The following is a 20,669-nucleotide window of genomic DNA, read 5'->3' on the forward strand; positions in this document are numbered from 1 at the left end:
AACGTTGGTGATAATAATAGCTCGTATTTATTGACCGCTTTCACGGTGCCAGGCTCTGTGTTAAACCCTTTGTACGCATTCGTGCTCACACCAGTCCTGTGAAGTCGCTGCTCTGATTATCCTCGGTTTGCAGACAAGATGCTGAGGTTCAGAAAGGTAAAGCGACTTGTCGGCGCTCATAGGTAAGTGGGGGAAACAAACTGGAACCCAGATGTTTCTTCACACCCTACCCCTGCGGCTGGACATGCGACTGTGACACCAAGGCCTTGCAGACATGAGGAACGAATAGCTCCCTGGCAGAAATTCACAGGAGGGCAAGAAGAAGGGGAGAATGCAGGTGGAAAGTGTGAAGGAAGGAATGGTGGAGCTCAACACTGCAGACTCCCTGGATAGTGGGGTAGTCCCCACTGGTCAGGCCAGTGGCCCAGAGGCCATCAAAGCCAGTGAGAGGGAGTGTCAGCATCCAGAAACCCTCCCCTGACTCATTCCTCCAAGGCAGAGGTTTAATTTATTGTACCTGCGAACTATTGAGCAACTGACTAAAGATCGAGCACGCCTTTGGGGTGCCTAAAACTAAAAATGTCCAAATCTAAACTCATTGTCTCACCCCATTTTTTTTTTTTTTTTTTTTTTTTGCCTTTTAAGAAGTTTCACTGGGGTGAAAAAGAATTCTCTCCAGTACATGTATCTGAGAACACACAAATACACATGACTGAATGCAGCCCCACTTCATCCATCCCAGTGAGTGGCATCACCATCTACTGCTTGCCTAAGCCGGAAGTCTCAAGATCATATTTGACTACACTTTCACTTGACTTGAGGTGAATATATGTTTTAACGTTTTGTTATGGAGATTTTCAAATATATACACAGAAAGATAACAGAATAGTATAATGAACTCTAATATACCCATCATTCGACTTCAGAAATTATCAACTCCTAGCCAAGAGTTTATTATGATTTGACAAACTTCTATTATATACCATGTACCAAGCCTCAGGCTAGGTCCTAGGGTCCCAAAGATGAATCAGATTTGACTGTCACCCAACTTGGAGGGTATAACATATGACTTTTGTCTTTGAAAGATGAATAAGAGTTACTCAGAAGAAGAAAGATGTCCTCATTTATTTGATAATTCTCTCTCAACAAATAATTATAGTGTGGGAGGCACTGTCCTTGGTGCTAGGAACTTGTCAAGAGACAAGATTCAGTCCCTGCCCTCATGAAGCTTGAATAACAAAGGAAAGTGATACTAAATATATAATTAGAATTGTGATGAGTGTTTCTAAGGAAATCTGTAGAATACTATGTGAGTGGACTAAATTTTACCTGGGGACATTTGGAAAGACTTTCACAAGGAAGTGGCACTTAGGTGAGGGGAAAGGGTGAGAAAGAAAGAGGTCATCCAGGAGAAGAGAAAATGATCCCAAGTCAAAGGAGAAGTACAAGAAGGCCAGGATGGGTGTGATAATGTAGAAGAATGGCATAAGGTGAGCTGGAAAGGTAGACAGGTACCAAATCAAGGAGAACCATGTTGTTAGGCTTAGGATTTTGGACTTTAATTTAAAGACAATGGGAAATCATCAAAAGGTTTGGGGCACGGGAGGGACATGTTCATTCACCTTTGCTTTTTTTTTTTTTTTTTAATCTTTGTCATTGTTCAGTCACTCATTTGTGTCCAGTTTTTTGCAACCCGGTGGACTGCAACACACCAGGCTTCCCTGTCCTTCACTATCTCCTGGAGTTTGCTCAGATTCATGTCCGTTGAGTCAGTGATGCTGTCTAACCATCTCATCCTTTTGCTGCCTGCTTCTCCTTTTGCCTTCAATCTTTCCCAGCTTCAGGGTCTTTTCCAATGAGTCAGCTCTTCTCATCGGGTGGCAAAAGTATTGGAGCTTCAGCTTCAGTATCAATCTTCTTTTTTTAAGAGGTAAATTTTTTAAAAGTTTTTTTTGATGTGGACCATTTTTAAAGTCTTTATTAAATTTGTTACAATAGTGCTTCTGTTTTATGTGTGTGTGTGTGTGTGTGTGTATATATATGTGTGTGTGTGTGTATATATATATATATATATATATATATATATATATAAGCTGCAAGGCATGTGGGATCTTAGCTCCCCAACCAGGGATCAAACCTGTACCCCCTGCATTGGAAAGCAAAGATGTAACCACTAAACTGCTAGGGAAGTCCCACCCTTGCATTTTGGAAGATCACTTGTGGCTGCTAAGTAGAGAATAGATAGGAAGAGAGCAAAATTGGCAGGATGAGGACCAGTTAGAAAGCAGTTCTAGGAGATGACTATAGTGGTGGGATTAGGGATGGAGAAGATTGCATAGCTTTAATAAATATTCAGGAGAAGGAACTCAACAATTAGTGATTAATTGATTGGCTAAGGTAGAATGAAGGAAAGGATGACTTCCAGATTTCTGCTTGAGCAAATGAAAAAAGAATCCAGGAATAGCACCCATTTACAGACAGCCCACCAGAATACTTGTCTTGCCAATCCCATTAAGCAGGATGGCTGTAATATCCAGGGATGTCTCTTCAGGTAATCAGAGATGATAATCACAGGTAGATGGTGAAGATGGAGAAAGGCATCTAATTAGTTAAGATGCAAACATACAGTTAAGTGTAGTTAAGATGTACATATAGGCCTCTCCTTTGGGATCTCCACCCTCACTCCTGGGGGGTGTACTATCCTTTGTTTACTGAATAAAACTATGAGCTGTAACCAAGCTGTTAAAAAAAAAAAAAAGATGTACATACAGTGCAGTTTGATCCACACACACTTTTCCTGAATCCCTGCTCTCCTAGTTCTGCAAAGCCTCCTGATTGGTGGGGTGTTAACCTGTACCCTTCATCTATCCTCTCTATGTTGTATCTCATCCCCCTTCTGATGGTTTCCAGAACAACCAGTAGCTTATGAGCCATTTCAGATACTCTGTGTGGTTTTGACGAACGTGGGTCCCTCTGAGGCAGCACATTTTTCAAATTACTACCTTGGACTTACCAGGAAAAACTGATTAGAAGCAAATCCATCCAGAGTCATTTACCAGGAGTACTGACTTTATGCTGTTTGGTTTAATAGATCAGCCTGGTGAACATCTGTATCACCTAACCAAGTCACCTATAGGGAAGAATAGAGCTTGCAACCTTATTAGCAGCAAAGACACTTTTGGAGCAAAGATGACCTTTTCTACTACTATATGTAAATATTGCCTTGATATTGTAATTTTTCTTGTAGTTGATACAATAAACCCTCTTTCTTCAGATTGGTTGTTATCATTTGGAAAATCCATGAGTAAAATCTTCCTACATATTATATGCTGCTGCTGCTGCTGCTAAGTCACTTTAGTCGTGCCCGACTCTGCGACCACATAGACCTCAGCCCACCAGGCTCCCCCGTCCCTGGGATTCTCCAGGCAAGAACACTGGAGTGGGGTGCCATTGCCTTCTACCATATTATATGCACTGGATCTCAAAAGTCAATTGCTAGGTCTAGCAAGGACTTCCTCAACACCATTCTTCGACAGGACTATTCTAGTGCATTCCTAGGAAGACCAAGTAGAGAATGAGAAAAGGACAGAGGACTGAACTCTGGGAATGCCAGCATTTGGTGAGCCAGCAGAGGAAAAGAAGGCCCAGAGAAAAGCGGAGAAGAAACAGAGAATAAGAGAAGATGGCACCCCACTCCAGTACTCTTGCCTGGAAAATCCCATGGATGGAGGAGCCTGGTGGGCTGCAGTCCATGGGGTCGCTAAGAGTTGGACACGACTGAGTGACTTCACTTTCACTTTTCACTTTCATGCATTGGAGAAGGAAATGGCAACCCACTCCAGTGTTCTTGCCTGGAGAATCCCAGAGACGGGGGAGCCTGATGGGCTGCCATCTATAGGGTTGCACAGAGTCGGACACGACTGAAGTGACTTGCAGCAGCAGCAGCAGGAGAGAGCTAATGTCATGGAAGAAATCCAAGGGAGGAAGGATTTTCAAGGAGGAAGATATGATCAACAGCATCAAATGCAGCAAAGATTTCCAACAGGTCAAGGTCAAAAAATGTATCCTTTGAATTTGGCAATATGGAGGTCATGGATCCCCCTATGATCTATACTAGCAGAAAATAGAGGCAGAAGCCACAATGCAATAGTACTTAAGCAAATGAAAATCAGGAAGTAGGATAAGTAAGTGCAGATCCCTTTTTAAGAAAGTTGGAAGAAAGAATAGACAGCTGAAAAGTGGTACAAAGTTGAAGATTCTGGTTTTATCTTTTTTTTTTCCCCTTAAAGATGACAGAGACTTGAATATGGTCTGTGTGCCTACATTACATACTAGGTCGCTTCAGTTGTGTCTAACTCTTTGTGACCCCTTGGACTGTAGCCTGCCAGGCTCCTCTGTCCATGGGATTCTCCAGGCAAGAGTGCTGGAATGCGTTACCATGCCCTTTTCCAGAGGATCTTCCCGACCCAGGGATCAAGCCTGTATCTCTTACATTTCCTACATTGGCAGCATTCTTTACCACTAGCACCACCTGGGTATAAACTACAGAAAGATAGAGAAGTAGAGAAGGTAGATTTGAAAGGAAAGAAAAAAAAAGATAGATTGAGATCCTGGAGGTGATGAGAGGAGGTGGGATCGAGGGCTTAGATAGAATTGGACACCTGAGCTTTATAGGCTGAAGGGTTGGGGTGAGGATAGAGGGTAGATAGGATAATTAATAAGGTTGGAGCCAGGCAAGATATTAAGGTATTTCACGCCTAGTGATATCAATATTTCTGAAGTCTCTAGCTGAGGAAGGGAAGGAGGACTGGATGGAGAGTATGGAAAACCTTATAAGTATTATCCTGTCATTAACAAGTTGTTGTTGCCTTTGTTGTTACCAGTGCAGCATCTTTTCCTCCTCTGATTGGTAACAGCACATCAGTTTTCTTTGAAGACCCATCTCCTCCCCACTCTTAATCTCTGGGGTTCAGATGGGAATCATTCGAACTCTACAACCCATTTCAGTGCTGGACTTTTATCCAGGATCAAGTCAAAATGATCAATTCAGAGATAGGCACATGACTATTCTGAGCCAGTTAAACTCAGTTCCAGGCATTTTCCTTCCACTTTTGGGCTAGTGGTGCTGGTAGAATATAAGCCTGATCCTTATCTTGCCACAAGAAGGGATAAGCCTGCCTGAAAATGAAGCCAATGTAAAAAAAGCAGAGCTAAAGGACGGAGAGAGACAGTTGCTTGATAACATCCATTTAACCCCTTTGTTTGCCTTTTCCTGAAGTCACATAAGTCGATCAATATTTTTTGTTTACACCACTTTGAGCTGGGTTTTATTGCTTGCAACCAAGAGTTATGACACATATATGAGGTCAATATTGCCTATTGGTACTCAGCCCTACATCCATTGTTCTGTAATCTCCCTTGTACCAACAAGGCTGGAGATCTGAAAACACATTTCTCAGGTTCCTTTGTCGGTTCGTTCCAGTTGGATTGTGCCAATGGGAACCCTCGCTTGAGGAAGGCAGGAGGAAGGAAAGAGTCACTCTGTTTTTGGCAGGGCCTCTGGCGAATTCAGGAGCAGTGGCTCCACCCTAGCAAACACGGAGGCTGTTACAGTAGCATCAGCAATACAAGCGCCAGCTGCCGTAGCACCCGGTGCAGATTTGTGGGTTCCACCTGCCTGTTGTTCTTTGGGCAATACCTTTTCTGCCTTTTGCTCCTTTAAGTCAAGACTAGTGGTAGTTTCCTGGTCTCTGGGTAACTCTGTTTTCCTTCTTATGCTTCTTCAGACCTCCCCCAAAATTTTGTAACAAATTCCTTGCTGTCAAATCCTCCTCTAAGGTTGATGTATGGCAGAAACCAGCACAACATTGTAAAACAATTATCCTCCAATTTAAAATTTAAAAATAAGTAATTTTTTTTAAAATTTTATTTTATTTTTTAAACTTTACATAATTGTATACCTGTGGTGGATTCATTTTGATATTTGGCAAAACTAAAAATAAGTAATTTTTTTAAATGCAAAAAAAAAAAATATCCTCCTCTACTTGGAATATCTAGAGTGCTCTCTCTATCCTTATGGAACAGGGATTGATACATATTTTCCTATTTTGCATACACATATACACCACACACATGGCTCAGAAAGGCTGAGTTTCTCAAATCTACAGAGTTAGTAAGTGGGCCAACTGGGACTGGAGTTCAAACATGTCTGACTCAAGCTCACACTCTTTCTCTGCCCTAAAGTTGGCTTTTGTTTTGTTTTGTTTTTTTCTTTTCCATGGTTAGATTAAATAGAAGTTAAAGGGAACAGAGAAATAAAGCCATTGTTAAGAAAATTGTTCAGTTGATCAACCTTGATGTTCAATTTGGATGGGAAAAAAGTCAGAGAGCAGTGAGGGAAAATGAAGAAGGATAAAGGTAGGAGGCTGTGGTTACGAGGGTGTTGGAATTGAAGGAATTGCTTCACAGGTGGAGCAGTTGTGAATGAGGACTAGGGTCTGGTTTGGGTGACTGAAGTAGGGTTTTCAGCAAGTGAGGACATAGTCAGGAGGTTAGTAGATGGGAGCCATAAGGACACTGTGGCTCATTTGCTTGATGCCAAAGAAAAGAATTTAACCTGCATAGAAAGAGGAAGAAAATAGCATAGGCATGTATGGGAGTCTTGCCAATGGTGAGCTGCTTCCCTTCCACTGGGACAGCTCCAGGGGCAGGAAGAAGTCCCTGGGGCAGAGCCCAATCTCTTCATTGGCGAGAAAGAGAGAAGCATATTAACCACGGAGTGTGTAAAGAATACACAGAAGCTTATTGACCATGGAGTGTGCATTTGAGAGGGCACCATGGGAAGTTTGGGAAGAAGTGGCACAATGATGAGCAGGAAAAGGGTCCATGGAGTCATTCGGCAGTGAAATTCTCACTCCGTCACCCTCCTATCCTGTCTGTCAGCAAGTCCTGCAGAATGTCTTCTTTTTAATTAAGTAACTTATTTGGCTGCACCAGGTGTTCGTTGGACTTAGTTGCATGCGAACTCTTAGTTGCAGCATGTGGGATCTACCTCCCTGGCCAGGGATCGAACTCAGCCCCCCTGCATTGGGAGTGTGGAGTCTTAGCCAGTGGACCATCAGGGAAATCCCCTATATGATTTTTAATCTGCCTGCTTCTCTTCATCTCCACTGCACCAGTGTCCGGGCCTCCATGATTTATACCTGGACCACAGCACTGACCTCCTCAGTGCCCTTCTCACATCCACAGTGATCTCCTTTCACTCAGAATCCACTCTGCAACAGAGTCATCTTTCTAAAATGTAAATCTCGAGTGTGAGGACTCCTTGGTCTAAAATCCCTCAGTAGGTCTCCATTGCCCCAAAGATAGACAAAATCCAAGCTTCCTAGCCTGGCGGGCAAGCCCCCCATGAGCTGAGAAGCCCCTGGCTCCTTCTCCAGCCTCACCTCCAACCAGCCTCTCACTCATCCCCTGTACTCATGAGTAGTTGTGGTTCCCACTCCCGGCTCTTCTTTGCTTGTGTTGCCTCTTCTGCCTGTAATGTACCAGGCATGGTAAAGCATTGCATATGTTCTACTCATGTTTTAAAATTCAGCTATAAAGGCTTTCCTAACTTGCTCCCTATCCAGGTATTGCTGGTTCTGATTTCATTTTCATATATAGTCTTCCATCTTAATGTCTGTCTCACTCTATTGCATTTATCTGATGCCTTGTCTGCATTCCCCTCCAACCTCCCCCCGCCCCAACTGTGTAGAGTGGCAGACCTTGGGGCAGAAACTGTCCAACCCATCTTTTTTCCTACTGCCTGACACACTACCCTGAGCATAGGAGGTGCTAAGAGGGTGGATGGAAGAATCATGAGTTGACCTTTTCTGAAAGTTCCTTGGACACAAGCTTAGAGGCTTCCCTTCAACAGAGCAGATGGGAGAAGAGAAGAGGAGACTTAGTCCTCCTTTCTCAGTAGAGAGGAGGAAGTTAGCCTCCAATACCACAGTTGCTGGATAACTGTTTAGAACACCTCTAGGCATCCTGACATGATGCAGTGTTGGCTCCAGATGTGGCACATGGACTGGATGAAACCCAGAACTAAGACTCTGGCCTTGTCTTCACCCCTCAGGCTGAAGGAGAAGAAGCCAACCCCATGAGGAGAACCATCCAGACATCTTCAAGGATGGAAGGGAAAACTCAAGACACTTCTTGGAAGTGGATCCCGCAGCCCTGGTGCCTGGCCCCTACCTCTGTTTCGAGTCCCAGCCAAACTCCAGTCCTGGATGGTCCATGATCTAAGGGGCCGGGGTTCATCACCTGCTTCTCTTCCCAGCCATTGAGCCTGGGAAAGGAACCTGGGGCAGTTCTCCTGGTCAACAAGGGCCTGGTGCCTGTTGGGAACCATGCTATGACCTGGCCCCCCAGTGCCAGGTTTGTCTGTCTTCTCTTCTACTTAGACCCACAGAGGATGGGGCCACCAGGTCAGAAGGGACCATGGACCAGAGTGGTTGTCCTTCCAAGGATCCTCTGGAGTGAATCCAAGAGGTGGGTTTGAGTCCATACTCAATGTCATAGGAAAGTGTCTAGTATTGTTCCCATTTAATGGAAGAGGTCACTGAGCCTAGCATATAGAAGCTCAGAGTGAGGGCCCCTTGCTAGAGTCTGAGGCTTTTTTTTTTTTTTTTTTTTGAGCCTAAAACAAGTTTTCAACCTCAAGTGACTTGGAAAGGTAGAGGACGAAAAAGGTCTCACCTCGAGACCCAGTTGCCTATAGTCCAGGCCAATCCCCAATCAAATGGTTGTCAGTAAGTTTGGACCCTAAAGTCTTGGTCAGCTTATGACCAGAAAAGAACAAACCACTGTAACCTCCACCCAGATGACACTGCTGGCCTAGATGGTGCAAATATGCAGGGGACTGAAGGGTAGCCAACAGGATGCCCACCAGGCTGTGTGACGTTCTGCAAATGTGTTTCATAGTGCCAGGCCCCAGAGTCAGTCCTTCTTCCATTTTCCCTGCTTGCTTCAGGCAGGTGAAACACTCACTTTTCATTCCGCTTGTTGTGCCTAACTCATAGCAACCAAGCCTCATCTGCTGTGATGCTGCCTGAACCCCCTGGACCTACAATTTGAGGAAAGGGGCCTTGTGAAAGCTGAGCACCGAAGAATTGATGCTTTTGAACTGTGGTGTTGGAGAAGACTCTTGAGAGTCCCTTGGACTGCAAGGAGATCCAACCAGTCCATTCTAAAGGAGATAAGCCCTGGGTGTTCTTTGGAAGGAATGATGCTAAAGCTGAAACTCCAGTACTTTGGCCACCTCATGAAAAGAGTTGACTCATTGGAAAAGACTCCAATGCTGGGAGGGATTGGGGGCTGGAGGAAAAGGGGACGACAGAGGATGAGATGGCTGGATGGTATCACCGACTCGATGGACGTGAGTTTGAGTGAATTCCGGGAGATGGTGATGGACAGGGAGGCCTGGCATGCTGCGATTCATAGGGTCTTAAAGAGTCAGACACGACTGAGCGACTGAACTGAACTGAACTGAACAGCCCTTCATGGCAGCTCTGGGCCAGTACACTTAGTGCATGTGTAGCCACTTCCAGCCCTATTTCCCTATGTCCTGGGGCCAAGGTGTGGTCAGTTATTAGCAGGGCAGAGTCCCTGCTCTGCTTCTTACTTGCTGTGCCAACACAGGGGTTCCTTTCTCTACATTTTTCTCTGTTCCCCTCTTTTTTATAATATTGTTTTTCAATTGGAGGATAATTGCTTTACGATGTTGTGTTGATTTCTCCCGTACAGCAATATGAATCAGTCATAATGAGATATATATGTATATATGTATATATATCGCCTCCCTCTGGAATCTCCCTCCCCTCTGTTTCCCTGTCTGGGATGATAGTCTGGAAGAAGCCAGTTTATGACTGGGATTCAGGAATCACCTGTGAAGAAATGAGGTTTGTCCTTCAGCCCTCCCCTCCCTTATCTCCTGTAGCTTTAAGAGCCTCAAAAAGAGAGGTTACAAGCTTCTCAACTCAAAGAAGTGAGATTGTTCCACAACCAGGACCCTTTGATTCAGGTGAAGAAGCACTCTGGCTTTATTGTGAGGAAACTGGGAGGAGGAGCCGAGCCAAACTCACATCAGGAGTGCTGGAGGGGAGGGCAGCCCAGGAGGCTGTTCATCCTCTGGGCCTGGGGAAGGTCCTTGGTCTTGCTCAGTTCCTCCACATCTTTGTAGCAGTACAGATTGGGGCCTTGGATGAGGTACAAGCCCAGACCATTGGCGGAACACGAGTGGGGGCCCAGAGACTTCTCTGTACACAGGGCCCCATCGACTTTCGTATGGGGCCAAGGAAGCTCTGTCCACGTGGCGTGAGCTCCTAAGTTCAGGTCCAGCCACCACAGCTTCTGGCCTGGGAAGAGACACCGGATGTAACATGGCTTCCACGTCACAGGGATCTGCACCTGGCCTTTCTCACACCCTGATGGAGAAGCACAGAACCAACCACCCCTCAGCACCCGACACCCCTCACCTGCCATGATGTGGAGCCGAGAAGATCCAGGACAGGTAAAGGCTGCATCCACAGAATGAAGGCTGACCCCATCAGGGCTCCCAAATTCCTTCTCCAGCTGCTTTGGATAATCTTTTACGAGAGTGTAGCCTGCCCTTGTCAGGAAGATATATACCTGGGTACCCTGGAGGACAAAGGACATTCATCAGCACGAGCAGGGTATTCTCCCCAGTCTCCACCTCAGGCCTCTCTCCCATCACACACCTGGATCAGGTAGAGCTTATTATCCCAGAGAAAGGCAGCATCCACTGTTGAGGGACCTTGGGGCCACAGATGCTCAATGAGCCAGCTGTGCCACCCGTCCCGGCTGCTGTCCAGACGCCAGTAGTGTTTCTCTGTGGGGCAGCAGAGGTAGCTCTAGTGCTGGTGGTGAAAGGCCAGGCCGTGAGGAGGCAAGCGACAGATGCAGGGGTGAGTCCCGAGAGTGGGGAGAGAGCGCATCCAGAAGCCAAGAGGGAAGAGGCTAGGTGAGAAGGTAGAGCAAGCATGTGGTTGGAAAAGTTAGGCCTGGTGACCCAATTGGAACTGGAGGCAGTAGGGGCCTGATGGAAGGGCAAGCTTGGAGAAGAGTGGCCGGGTTGCTAGCTCAGGCCAACGTAATGAGGTTTGGTGTGGGCTCCTTATGCATCTCAGATGTCCGTGTGAGGAGGTGCTACAATGAGACGGTGGCCAGAAGTTAAAAGGGAAGCAGTGTGTGTGACCATCCCAGACTCACTAACCGTCCCTTCCCCCTGGCAACCATAAGTCAGTTTTCTATGTCTGTGAGTCTCTTTCTGTTTTGTAAATAAGTTCATTTGCGTCATTTCTCTTTAGAAATGCTATATTTAAAATGGATAACCAACAAGGACCTATAACCTAAAACATTGCTATATTTAAAGTAGATAACCAACAAGGACCTATTGTATAGCACATGGAACTCTGCTCAATGTTGTGTGGCAGCCTGGATGGGAGAGGAGGTTTGGGGGAGATGGATACATGTATATGTATAGCTGAGTCCCTTCACTGTTCACCTGAATCTATCACAACATTGTTAATCAAACCCCAATACAAAATTAAAAGTTCAAAAAAAAAAAGAAAAGGGAAGACCACAGCAAGCTCCCACTGGGTGTTCTCACACGGACTGTGTTCTCTAATCCCATGAGATGGCCAGAGACAGAGGAAGTAGCCAGACCAGCCCCCTTATTTTCCTCTCCCCTTTTCATAACAACTTCCTAAAAAAATTGTCTAAACTTTTATTTGCCTTTCCTTCCTCAATCCACTTCACTTATGTTCCTGTTTCCCTCTGCCATTGAAATTTCTCTCTTCAGGGTTAAGTATCCTCTAGCTTGCCAAATCTAATGTCTTCTTCTTACTCTACCTCTTAGCAGCATTTGACTGCTCACAGCTCCCTTCTTTAAATTTTTTTTTTTTTAATTTTGGCTCCTGTTATTCCAGACTCTTCCAGTGTTCTTACCTTTTTGATGCCTCTTCAGCCTGGTATCCCACATTAGAATCCTCCAGTTTGGGCCTCCACTCTATCTGCCCTCATTCTCTAGGTGATTTTACCTAGTCCAGGGTTTTAAACCCCATCTGCATACTGAAGACTTTTGATCTGTTCTTTTCACTTCTGATGGACCTTTTCTTTGAGTGTCAGGCTCAAACTCAGCTGCCTACCTGATGTGTCCATTTGGGGCTACTAGATACCAATACCCTAATGTGTCCAAACTCATTTCTGCTCCCAGCAAACACACACACCTTCTACCCTAGTCTTTTCCAATCTTAATAAAAGGAACCATTTGTCACCTAGTTGCCCAGTTCCCCAAAGCTAAGTCATTCTTGAAACCACTCTTTTCCCTTCCCAACTCTGACCAATATCCAAGGCATTGGTTAATGCTATGGACTCGACTTCCAGAATACATCATGATGACTGCTCACCACCTCTGTGCTGTTATCCCAATCCAAGTTGTCATCACCTCTAATCCAGACAGCTGCGAGAACTCTTCGCCTGATTCCCTGCTTATACAATTATAGCTCTGTGACTTACATTCCATAAGAAATCAGGATGATCTTTTAAAAAATTAAGTCAGAACAGATCATGGCCCTACTCAAGATCCCCTCCTGGCTTCCTTTTACAGTTGAAAATCCTTACCAGGCCCATGATATAATCTTTTTTCTTTTTTGGTTGGTCCATGCTCGGCTTGCAGGATCTTAGTTCTCTGACCAAGGACAGGACCCTGGGCCCTCAGCAGTGAACACATGGAGTCCTAACCACTGGACCACCAGGGAATTCCCAGACCCATGTGATCTGGCTCCTTTCTCCCTCTTTTCAAGCCACTCATCTGCTCTTTCCCAACACTCGAGTCACACTGGCCTCCTTTCTTGACTCCTCAAAGTATTTGCTGTTCCCCTTCCCTAAAATGCTTCTCCTCCATTGCTTTATGGGGCTAATTTCTCTTTATCACTGAAATCTCAGCCAAAAGTCATCTCTTCAGGATTTCTCTGGTGGTCTGGTGGCTAAGACTCCATGCTTCCTATGCAGGAACCCGGGTTTAATCGACCCCTGGTCAGGGAACAAGATCTTACATGCAAATTAAGGTTGGCGCAGACAAATGAATGCTGCTAAGTCACTTCAGTTGTGTCCGACTCTGTGCGACCCCATAGATGGCAGCCCACTAGGCTCCTCTGTCCCTGGGATTCTCCAGGCAAGAATACTGGAGTGGGTTGCCATTTCCTTCTCCAATGCATGAAAGGGAAAAGTGAAAATGAAGTCTCTCAGTCGTCCCCGACTCTTAGCGACACCAAGGACTGCAGCCTACCAGGCTCCTCCGTCCATGGGATTTTCCAGGCAAGAGTACTGGAGTGGGGTGCCATTGCCTTCTCTGAGACAAATAAATATAAATAGAATAAATATTTTTAAAAAATCATCTCTCAGAGAAGGGGCCCATCATTCTCTTCACTTCTATCCAATTATTCTGTCCTATTTCCTTCACAGCTTTTTGACACTTAACATTTTTTATTTTATATTTTAAAATATCAACAACTCACAAATCCATTTATACTAGCTTCAAATGGTATTTGGGAATAAGAAATATTCTAATGTTCCCAGGACATTTCACAGCTATTAACACTGCCTGAAAGTATTCTCTTTTATTTTCTCTTTATCATCTCTCTCTCCAGCAGGCTCTGTGAGGGTAATTGTCTTGTCTGCCATGTTTATCACTGTATCCCAGTGCCTAGAACAATGCCCAGTGCCTATCAGGTGCTTGATAAATAGTCGGTGTTCCCCATGCAGCCACAAGCTCTCTTTATGTGTATTAACCAGGCAAGACTCAGTGACCACATGTCCACCTTTCCCTCCTGATGAAACTACCCTGCTCATGGCTCCTATTCTGAGAATCAGAGCTATGCTGCTCTTTGGGCAGAGGAAATAAGTGCTGAGCCCCGAGTCCATCAATAGCCAATGCAGAGGCCAACCAGCAGCCACTTTAATATGGTCTGGAATAAAACTATGGGGCTGGGCCAGTCCCATTCTCTCTCTGGAAAGCCAATAGGGAAAAGAGCAACCGAGGCAGTTTTCAGTTGTATCTGAGGCTAAAAGATCATAACTAGGGAGAAAATTGAGAGGACATAATGGTCCATGTGTGAGCCAAAGTTGGGAAAGCAGAAAGAATGGATTAGAAAACGTGAGCTAGAGACAAGAGGTTTATCAATAGAGGAGAGGGGAGAACTGGCCCTTTGCTGAACAGCTGGGTCATACTGGTGTTTTTGCCAACATAGTGAGTTCCCACCTTGGCTGGGTATTTTTAACATAATGGTGTTCTCTCAACAGCTGTGGAACATCTCTAATACTCTTGACTTAGGATTTCAGCTGCATTCTGTTTATGCGCACATGGCCTTGAGATTCCACGATCTCGCCATGGGTGAGTGTTCTCTGTCTTATCTCTGTGTGGTCCCTGTAGCCCTAGTTTCTTAGTGTTTCTATCTCCATGTCTTTCTGTCGATCTCTATCTCTATTTCCATAGCTATCTCACTTTGTATGTGTGTTCTCCCAGTGGTGCCTTGCTCTCACCATAGCTGCGTATTCTCCTGATACGTATGTGTTCTTACTCTGGCATGTATTCTCAGTACAGGTCTACTTGTTCACTAGAGGTGTGTGTTTCATCACGGATGTGTGTTCTCATTACAGCATGGGGATATGCTGTTATGTTCTATGTCCCCCTTGATATGGGAATATGCTCTGCTTGTGGTTGTGTATTTTTCATTATAGCTTGGTAGTCACATCTGATCAGATTTGTTCAGGGGTTAGGAGTAAGGAAGGATTTTTCACTCTGCTGTATTCTAAACCACTGTTTCACACTTGTATCCTGTCATACATATGTCTTAGGTTGAGTGTAATGGGATAGGTCACTCTCTTAGAGCTGTCCTCAAGTATGGATCAAGACTTATCCTTAGGTACTATTAGATGGCTTTTACTAATTAATGGCACAGGTCTGCGGAGAGGGGTCTCCCCTAGTCACTCAGGGGAGAAATCTTATCAGGCTAGTGAAGCTATTGCCTAAAGATCTAAGGAACTGAACACTTCTTGGCTGATGCTCAGCAACGGGAACATCTTATTTCCAGGTAATGCTGGGCCCAGAGGCCTGGACATAGGAACCAGGCACCTGGAAAAAGATGGAGCTCCTGGGGATAAGCTTGAGGTAGAGTGGTGTAGAGAGGGTCAGAGACATGCAGGAGCAAAGGGAGTATGAGGAGTCATAGGTTCAGGGGGTCCAGAGAAGACACAAACCTTGCGTGGATAGTACTGAGAGGCAGACAGGTGGAAGAAGTTAGAGGCCTGGACAATGAGATAGGTTCCTCAGATATGCATCTGAGGAAATGAGAGGTGAAAAGGAGCATGCCAGGGGTAAAGGATGGGAGCCTTTCATAAGGGGCACAGTGATGAAAATGGAGGAAATATCTCAGAGATGAGAGGCACACATGAAAGAGTAGGGAGGTATGGAGGACAGAGATGGGGGGATTGGAGGACAGAGACGGGGGGCTTGGAGGACAGAGATGGGGGGATTGGAGCGCATCTCTTACCACTGAAAGCGTAGGTGGCACCATGGTTGTCAGAGAGCAATGCAGACAAGACTAGATGTGGGCTACAGCGCTTATCCACATGCTGGGTTGCATTCCTATGTGCATGGCCTTGGGGGAGAAATAAGCAAGGGAGAACACATGAAGGCAAGAGGTCAGAATGAGGTCTGAGGTGGAAGAAACCGCTGGGGGGTATTGGGGGTGCAGGTCTTCCCCATATGAAGACAGTTGGGAAGAGCCAGCATGGAAGTGGGGCTGGGGCAAGGGCCAAGGTATCATTCCATAGGTGAGGGTAGGAGCTGGGGTGTATGGCGTTTGCAGACTCAGGGAAGGTGGACATGTCTCCAGAGGTCCCAGGGCTGGGGCTTTCTCACCTCTGTTAGGGCAGGACATAAAGTAATCTCGGACATCCCGAGGATAAGTGGAATTCACTTTTCCTTCGATGGGGTCGAAGCGCAGGAATTTGTTACCCCGGAAGCAGTAGTAGCGGTTGAGCCATCTTATGGCCGAGGAGCAGTTCCCAAAGTCGGGCCAGGGACGTTCCTTTATGGTTTTTGTAGAGAAGTCCCAGAACAACGTGTGGTTGCCTTTGTCCAATCAACCAACAAGCATTCGGTGAGGCCAGACTGTTCCCTCCCTTGTGCTTGCACTGGGCCCCAGGATGGACCAGATGTGGCCCCCATCACATGGAACTCACAGCCCAGCAGGGGAAGTTCCCAGTTGAGGAAAGCAGTCATACAACAAAATTCAGCAGCAAAGTACACATGATCAGTTCAGCAAGGGCAGTGGGAAGAGTCTGGGGAAACTTCCCAGAGAAGGTGATACTTAAACTGAAAACTGAAGGAGTTACAAAGCAGTCAAGAGTGGGAGATGGAAGCATGAAGCAAACTGGGTGTCTAGGGAATAGCAGAGAGTTTGGGGGGCTTCATATTCCAGGGAAGGATTGAGAGATTAAACACTGGAGGGTCAGTAGGCTGGAGGGACTTGGAGAACCTTGTCTGTAAGGTCATGAAGAACTTTGTCTGTGAGACTAAAGAACATAGGTTTGTCCTAAGGGTCATGGAGGACATGAGGGGCTTTTAGCAGAATTATATCCAGTTAACTTCCGCAGAATGACTTCCTCTTACTTCCCTTACTTAAACTGTGTAGACCTTAATTAGCTTCTCTAGTTCTCTTTCTTGGGAAACCATATCATGGTTCTACCAGCACCACCCTCCCTACCTCTACCTCCCTCACCACCCTCCCACCGCTACTCTATGCTCTCTTATTCCAGCCTGCACTGACCTTGGAAGAAGAAGACACCCTCCTCAGAGCATTCTCCGCGGTGACATTCTACAGCTGCATCCAGTGGGAATGGGATTCCAGGAAACTTCTCTTGGAGCAACTTTGGATATTCCTCCCCCTTCTCAGGAGGATATACCCAGAATTTGTCCCCCTACACACAAAAGCACGCTATTTTTAATATGCACGCCAGACACTGCCACTCTGCTCACACAATACCTTTGATCTATTGCACTTAACATAATATTCTTCTGCAGTCCCCCATACTCTCAATCCATCTGTGGACAACAATGTGCTGACCCCTTGCACAAATATACACCTTCAGTTTGTGCAAATCCAATCACTATTACTACACACACACATCTGACTATGTGCAACTAGCACGCCCATGGTACAATTATCTGCAACACCATTGGTTTTGGCAAGCACATCCACAGTCATCCTGCGATCATCCATCCATTCAAACATTCATTTATTCACTCAAGAAACAGTTGCTGAATGACTACCATATGCCAGGTATTGTGAGAAGCACTGGTCATAAAGAGATGACAAGACTCTATCTCTGCCTTCAAGGACTTCATTTTTTTTTCCACCGTACAAAAGCAGAAAGTGAGCCCCTAGTGAGTCCTAGCCATGTGAGCCCCAAGTTTGGAGGCATGTGAAGTGCATTGGGAATAAAGGAGAGATGCATAAGTCAACCTAGAGAATTCCTAGAAGGCTGCACAGAGGAGGGAACATTTGGGCCAGGTGTTCAAAAATGAGCAGGAATTTTCCAGGTAGACAAGTGTGGAAAGGGCATTACTAGCAGAGGGAGTAGCATGTACACAGTATACTCATGTGGCTGGCATACAGTGAATGTGGCCAGGGAAGAGATCAACCTGAAAAGATAAGCAAGGGCCAGGTCTCATGACCTGTGTGCCCCTGGCTTACAGGGTGCAGCACGTGGTGGTGCCATTTGCTGAAATAGGGGACTTGGGAGGAGAGGGATTTGTACAGAAGATACTGTGTTCCGTTTGGGGGGTGCTGTATTTGAGGTGTCTACGGAACATCTAAATTGAAGATGTCAGCCAGGAAATTGCAAAGAAGTGTCTGGAGCTCGGGGGAAAGAGCCATATCTGGTGTCCACAACGTGGAGAGTCTCAGAGCCGTGGCAGTAGTTGAGATCACCCAGGGAGGATGAATGGAAAGGCTGGGAAGGATCCTCATGGAACATTCAGGGAGTGGCCCAGGATGAGAAGCTGAGAAGAGCAAGAAAAAAAGGCAGGAGGGAAAACAAACCCGGCAGTGAGGGCCACCCAGGCACATGGCATCTTTGTGTGAGTCAGGAGAAGGTGCCCACAAGCTGGCCCAGGACATGGGACCTGATGAGCACAGTGGGCTGGATTTCATCCTCCACTCACCCCTCGGCCATGTACCGCTGTGCGGTGAACAACCTGGCAACCATAGGAAGACCAGATGCGGGGTCATGGAAGCCAAGGAAGAATTGCTAGGAAGGAAAGGATGGCCGACAGCTTGAGGAGCAGCAGAGAGGTGTGGACGCAGATTAGGACTGAAGGACAGCCACTGGATGTGGCGCCTGTCAGGCTCACATGCACACACACACACACCCCTAGCCTGACCTTTCTCAGGAAAGGAAAGCCCAGGAGGAGGAAACCTGGAACCTGTTGGCAAGGGCCACCTGGGGGAGGGTTTCTCGTGTTGACTCCAGCACTTCTGGCCTGGCCCTGACCTGGGTCCGGTCGTACGTACCTTGATCAGAAGTACACTGTTATGATCATAGCGGAATGCAGCATCCACGGGACTGGGGGCATCCTTCCACCTCTCTGAGATCAACTGCCGGGCCCAGGCATGACCCTTCCACACAAACTCCCCTGAAAAACACACAGTCACTGAGGGACCCAGAGCAAACTTTTGCCCTACTGAGATAGTCACAAAGAAGCCATGGGTGATGCTCTTAAATAATTCCTAAGACCACCAGGATACATCCTGGTGAAGGGGACCAAATCTGAGGTCCCAAATGCCCCAATCCCAGCTCCTCCTACCTTTTAAAAACAGCATGTTCCCATGCTCATCCAGGGTGCTAGCATCAAAGCCCCAGCCATCCGAGCAGCGTTCTGGGGAGGAGGTAGGGAGGCAGCAGATGAAAGACCAGTAAGAGGATACAATGCAGAAGCAGAGAGACAGATGCAGAGAGTCGAGGCCTCACCCGCCACGTCTGGATCCGGCTTGGTCACATTCCCACCTTCAACTCCGTGCCCAAGCTCAGGAGCTCTAGCCCTAGAGAGAAGACACAGAGTTGTCTGGCTCCACAGCAGCTAACCCGTCTCCCTTAGCTCCTGACCCTAGACTTGAAGAAGTGAAGTAAAGTCGCTCAGTTGTGTCCGACTCTTTGCAACCCCATGGACTGTAGCCTACCAGGCTCCTCCGTCCATGGGATTTTCCAGGCAAGGCTACTGGAGTGGGTTGCCATTTCCTTCTCCAGAGGATCTTCCCAACCCAGGGATCAAACCCAGGTCTTCTGCATTTTAGGCAGATGCTTTACCGTCTGAGCCACCAGGGAAGTCCCAAGACCCCAGACTTACCCCAAACCTAAAAGCTGGCCCTATCCCACTCTAATCCCAACCCTGGTCCTCCTTCTCTAGCCTCAGCTTCACTCACAGAGGGTGGGCTTTAGCCAAAGACCAACACAAGCCCAACAGCCACAGTGCAACTGGAGCTTTCAATGCCCGAGCCATGGTGAGCTGGAGAGGCCCCAGGACAGCGCTGGGCACCTGGCTGCACCCGCTATATAGAGAAGGCAACAGCACTACCCCCACTCCAAGCCTGCTGGGAACAAGATCTCTCAGGACTATGCCAATATTGGCTGATTACATCAGTGCAAATAAGGTCAGGGTCTGAACAGAAATCTGAATCCAAGACTAACTCTTCCCGGCAGGAGGCCCCATCCCCCTTCAGTGACTTTTTTTTAACTTTTTATTTTATATTGGAGTATAGCCAATTAACAATGTTTGATAGTTTCAGGTGGACAGCAAAGCACTTCAGTGACTTTTGAGCAGTGACTGGCCCAGGCCATTGATGTTCAACATGACTCTTCACCTTGTTGATGGGTCTGGGTACCCATAAAGGGTAAGAAGGGGGTAGATTGATTGAGGACCACCTGGCTGTGGTTGGACTTGCCTGAACAAGGCAGGAGGAGAGAAGAGGAAAGTAACATTTTTGTGAACTGTGCCAAGCCCAGCTCTGAGACTCTTAAAGACACTAACACTTACATATACTTAATAACCACACACACATACAAACAAACTTAGAACTACTCAGAGAACAGTTTCTTCCAAGCTCCATCAGGGACCTGTTGGGGGCATTCCCAAGTCTCTTTATCTTTGCCCTTGACAGGTCAATAATATTTCACCATTGCTGAAAGTCCAAGTTCCACCCTTGCCCCTACCCCCACAGGCTTTGCAAAAATCACCTGGATGGAAGGGCTGGAGGAGTTGTCTCTTTCAGAGAGACCTACTAGTAATTAGACTTTCTTCATAGTTTCTATCTTAAGGGGAAAGTGCTTTGTTTACCTATCACAGAATAAATAAAACTCTACTGGGGTTTCACAATGTTTATAGCTGATTCTTGCTTAAATGCTGTCTTTTCAATGAAGCCTTTCTTGTCCACCTCATCTAGCTATTTCAGAATCTCGCGGGTTTCCTTTATGTTACTTAATAAAACTTGAAATTATTTTATTTGTATATGCTTTTGCTTCTGCTTGTTTATGCTTTTTTTCTT

At 46.2% G+C, this 20,669-nt stretch overlaps 1 protein-coding gene and 1 non-coding gene across 3 annotated transcripts; one reads left to right on the top strand and one right to left on the bottom strand.

Moving 5' to 3' along the window:
• The first annotated feature begins 43 nt into the window (after positions 1-43).
• LOC112579659 lies at positions 44-9,257 on the top strand. 2 transcript variants are annotated; one of them, XR_006640093.1, is made up of 5 exons: positions 44-182; positions 646-821; positions 1,839-1,930; positions 8,117-8,532; positions 9,063-9,257. It is a non-coding gene; the product is annotated as an uncharacterized LOC112579659 (transcript). The 2 variants fall into 2 exon arrangements; XR_006640092.1 differs by lacking the exon at positions 1,839-1,930.
• An 801-nt stretch (positions 9,258-10,058) lies between these two features.
• HPX (hemopexin) lies at positions 10,059-19,710 on the bottom strand. Its single transcript, XM_006042108.4, has 10 exons — positions 19,551-19,710; positions 19,099-19,169; positions 18,935-19,006; positions 18,642-18,763; positions 16,896-17,046; positions 15,986-16,198; positions 15,615-15,722; positions 10,761-10,891; positions 10,518-10,680; positions 10,059-10,397 (listed from the first exon to the last, which is right to left on the bottom strand). Exons 1-10 carry the CDS (start codon positions 19,625-19,627, stop codon positions 10,126-10,128), a joined length of 1,380 nt encoding a protein of 459 aa, XP_006042170.2. The 5' UTR covers positions 19,628-19,710; the 3' UTR covers positions 10,059-10,125.
• Positions 19,711-20,669: the final 959 nt, after the last annotated feature.

This window comes from Bubalus bubalis, chromosome 16 (genome assembly GCF_019923935.1).
Source record: "Bubalus bubalis isolate 160015118507 breed Murrah chromosome 16, NDDB_SH_1, whole genome shotgun sequence".
Classification (NCBI taxonomy): domain Eukaryota; kingdom Metazoa; phylum Chordata; class Mammalia; order Artiodactyla; family Bovidae; genus Bubalus; species Bubalus bubalis.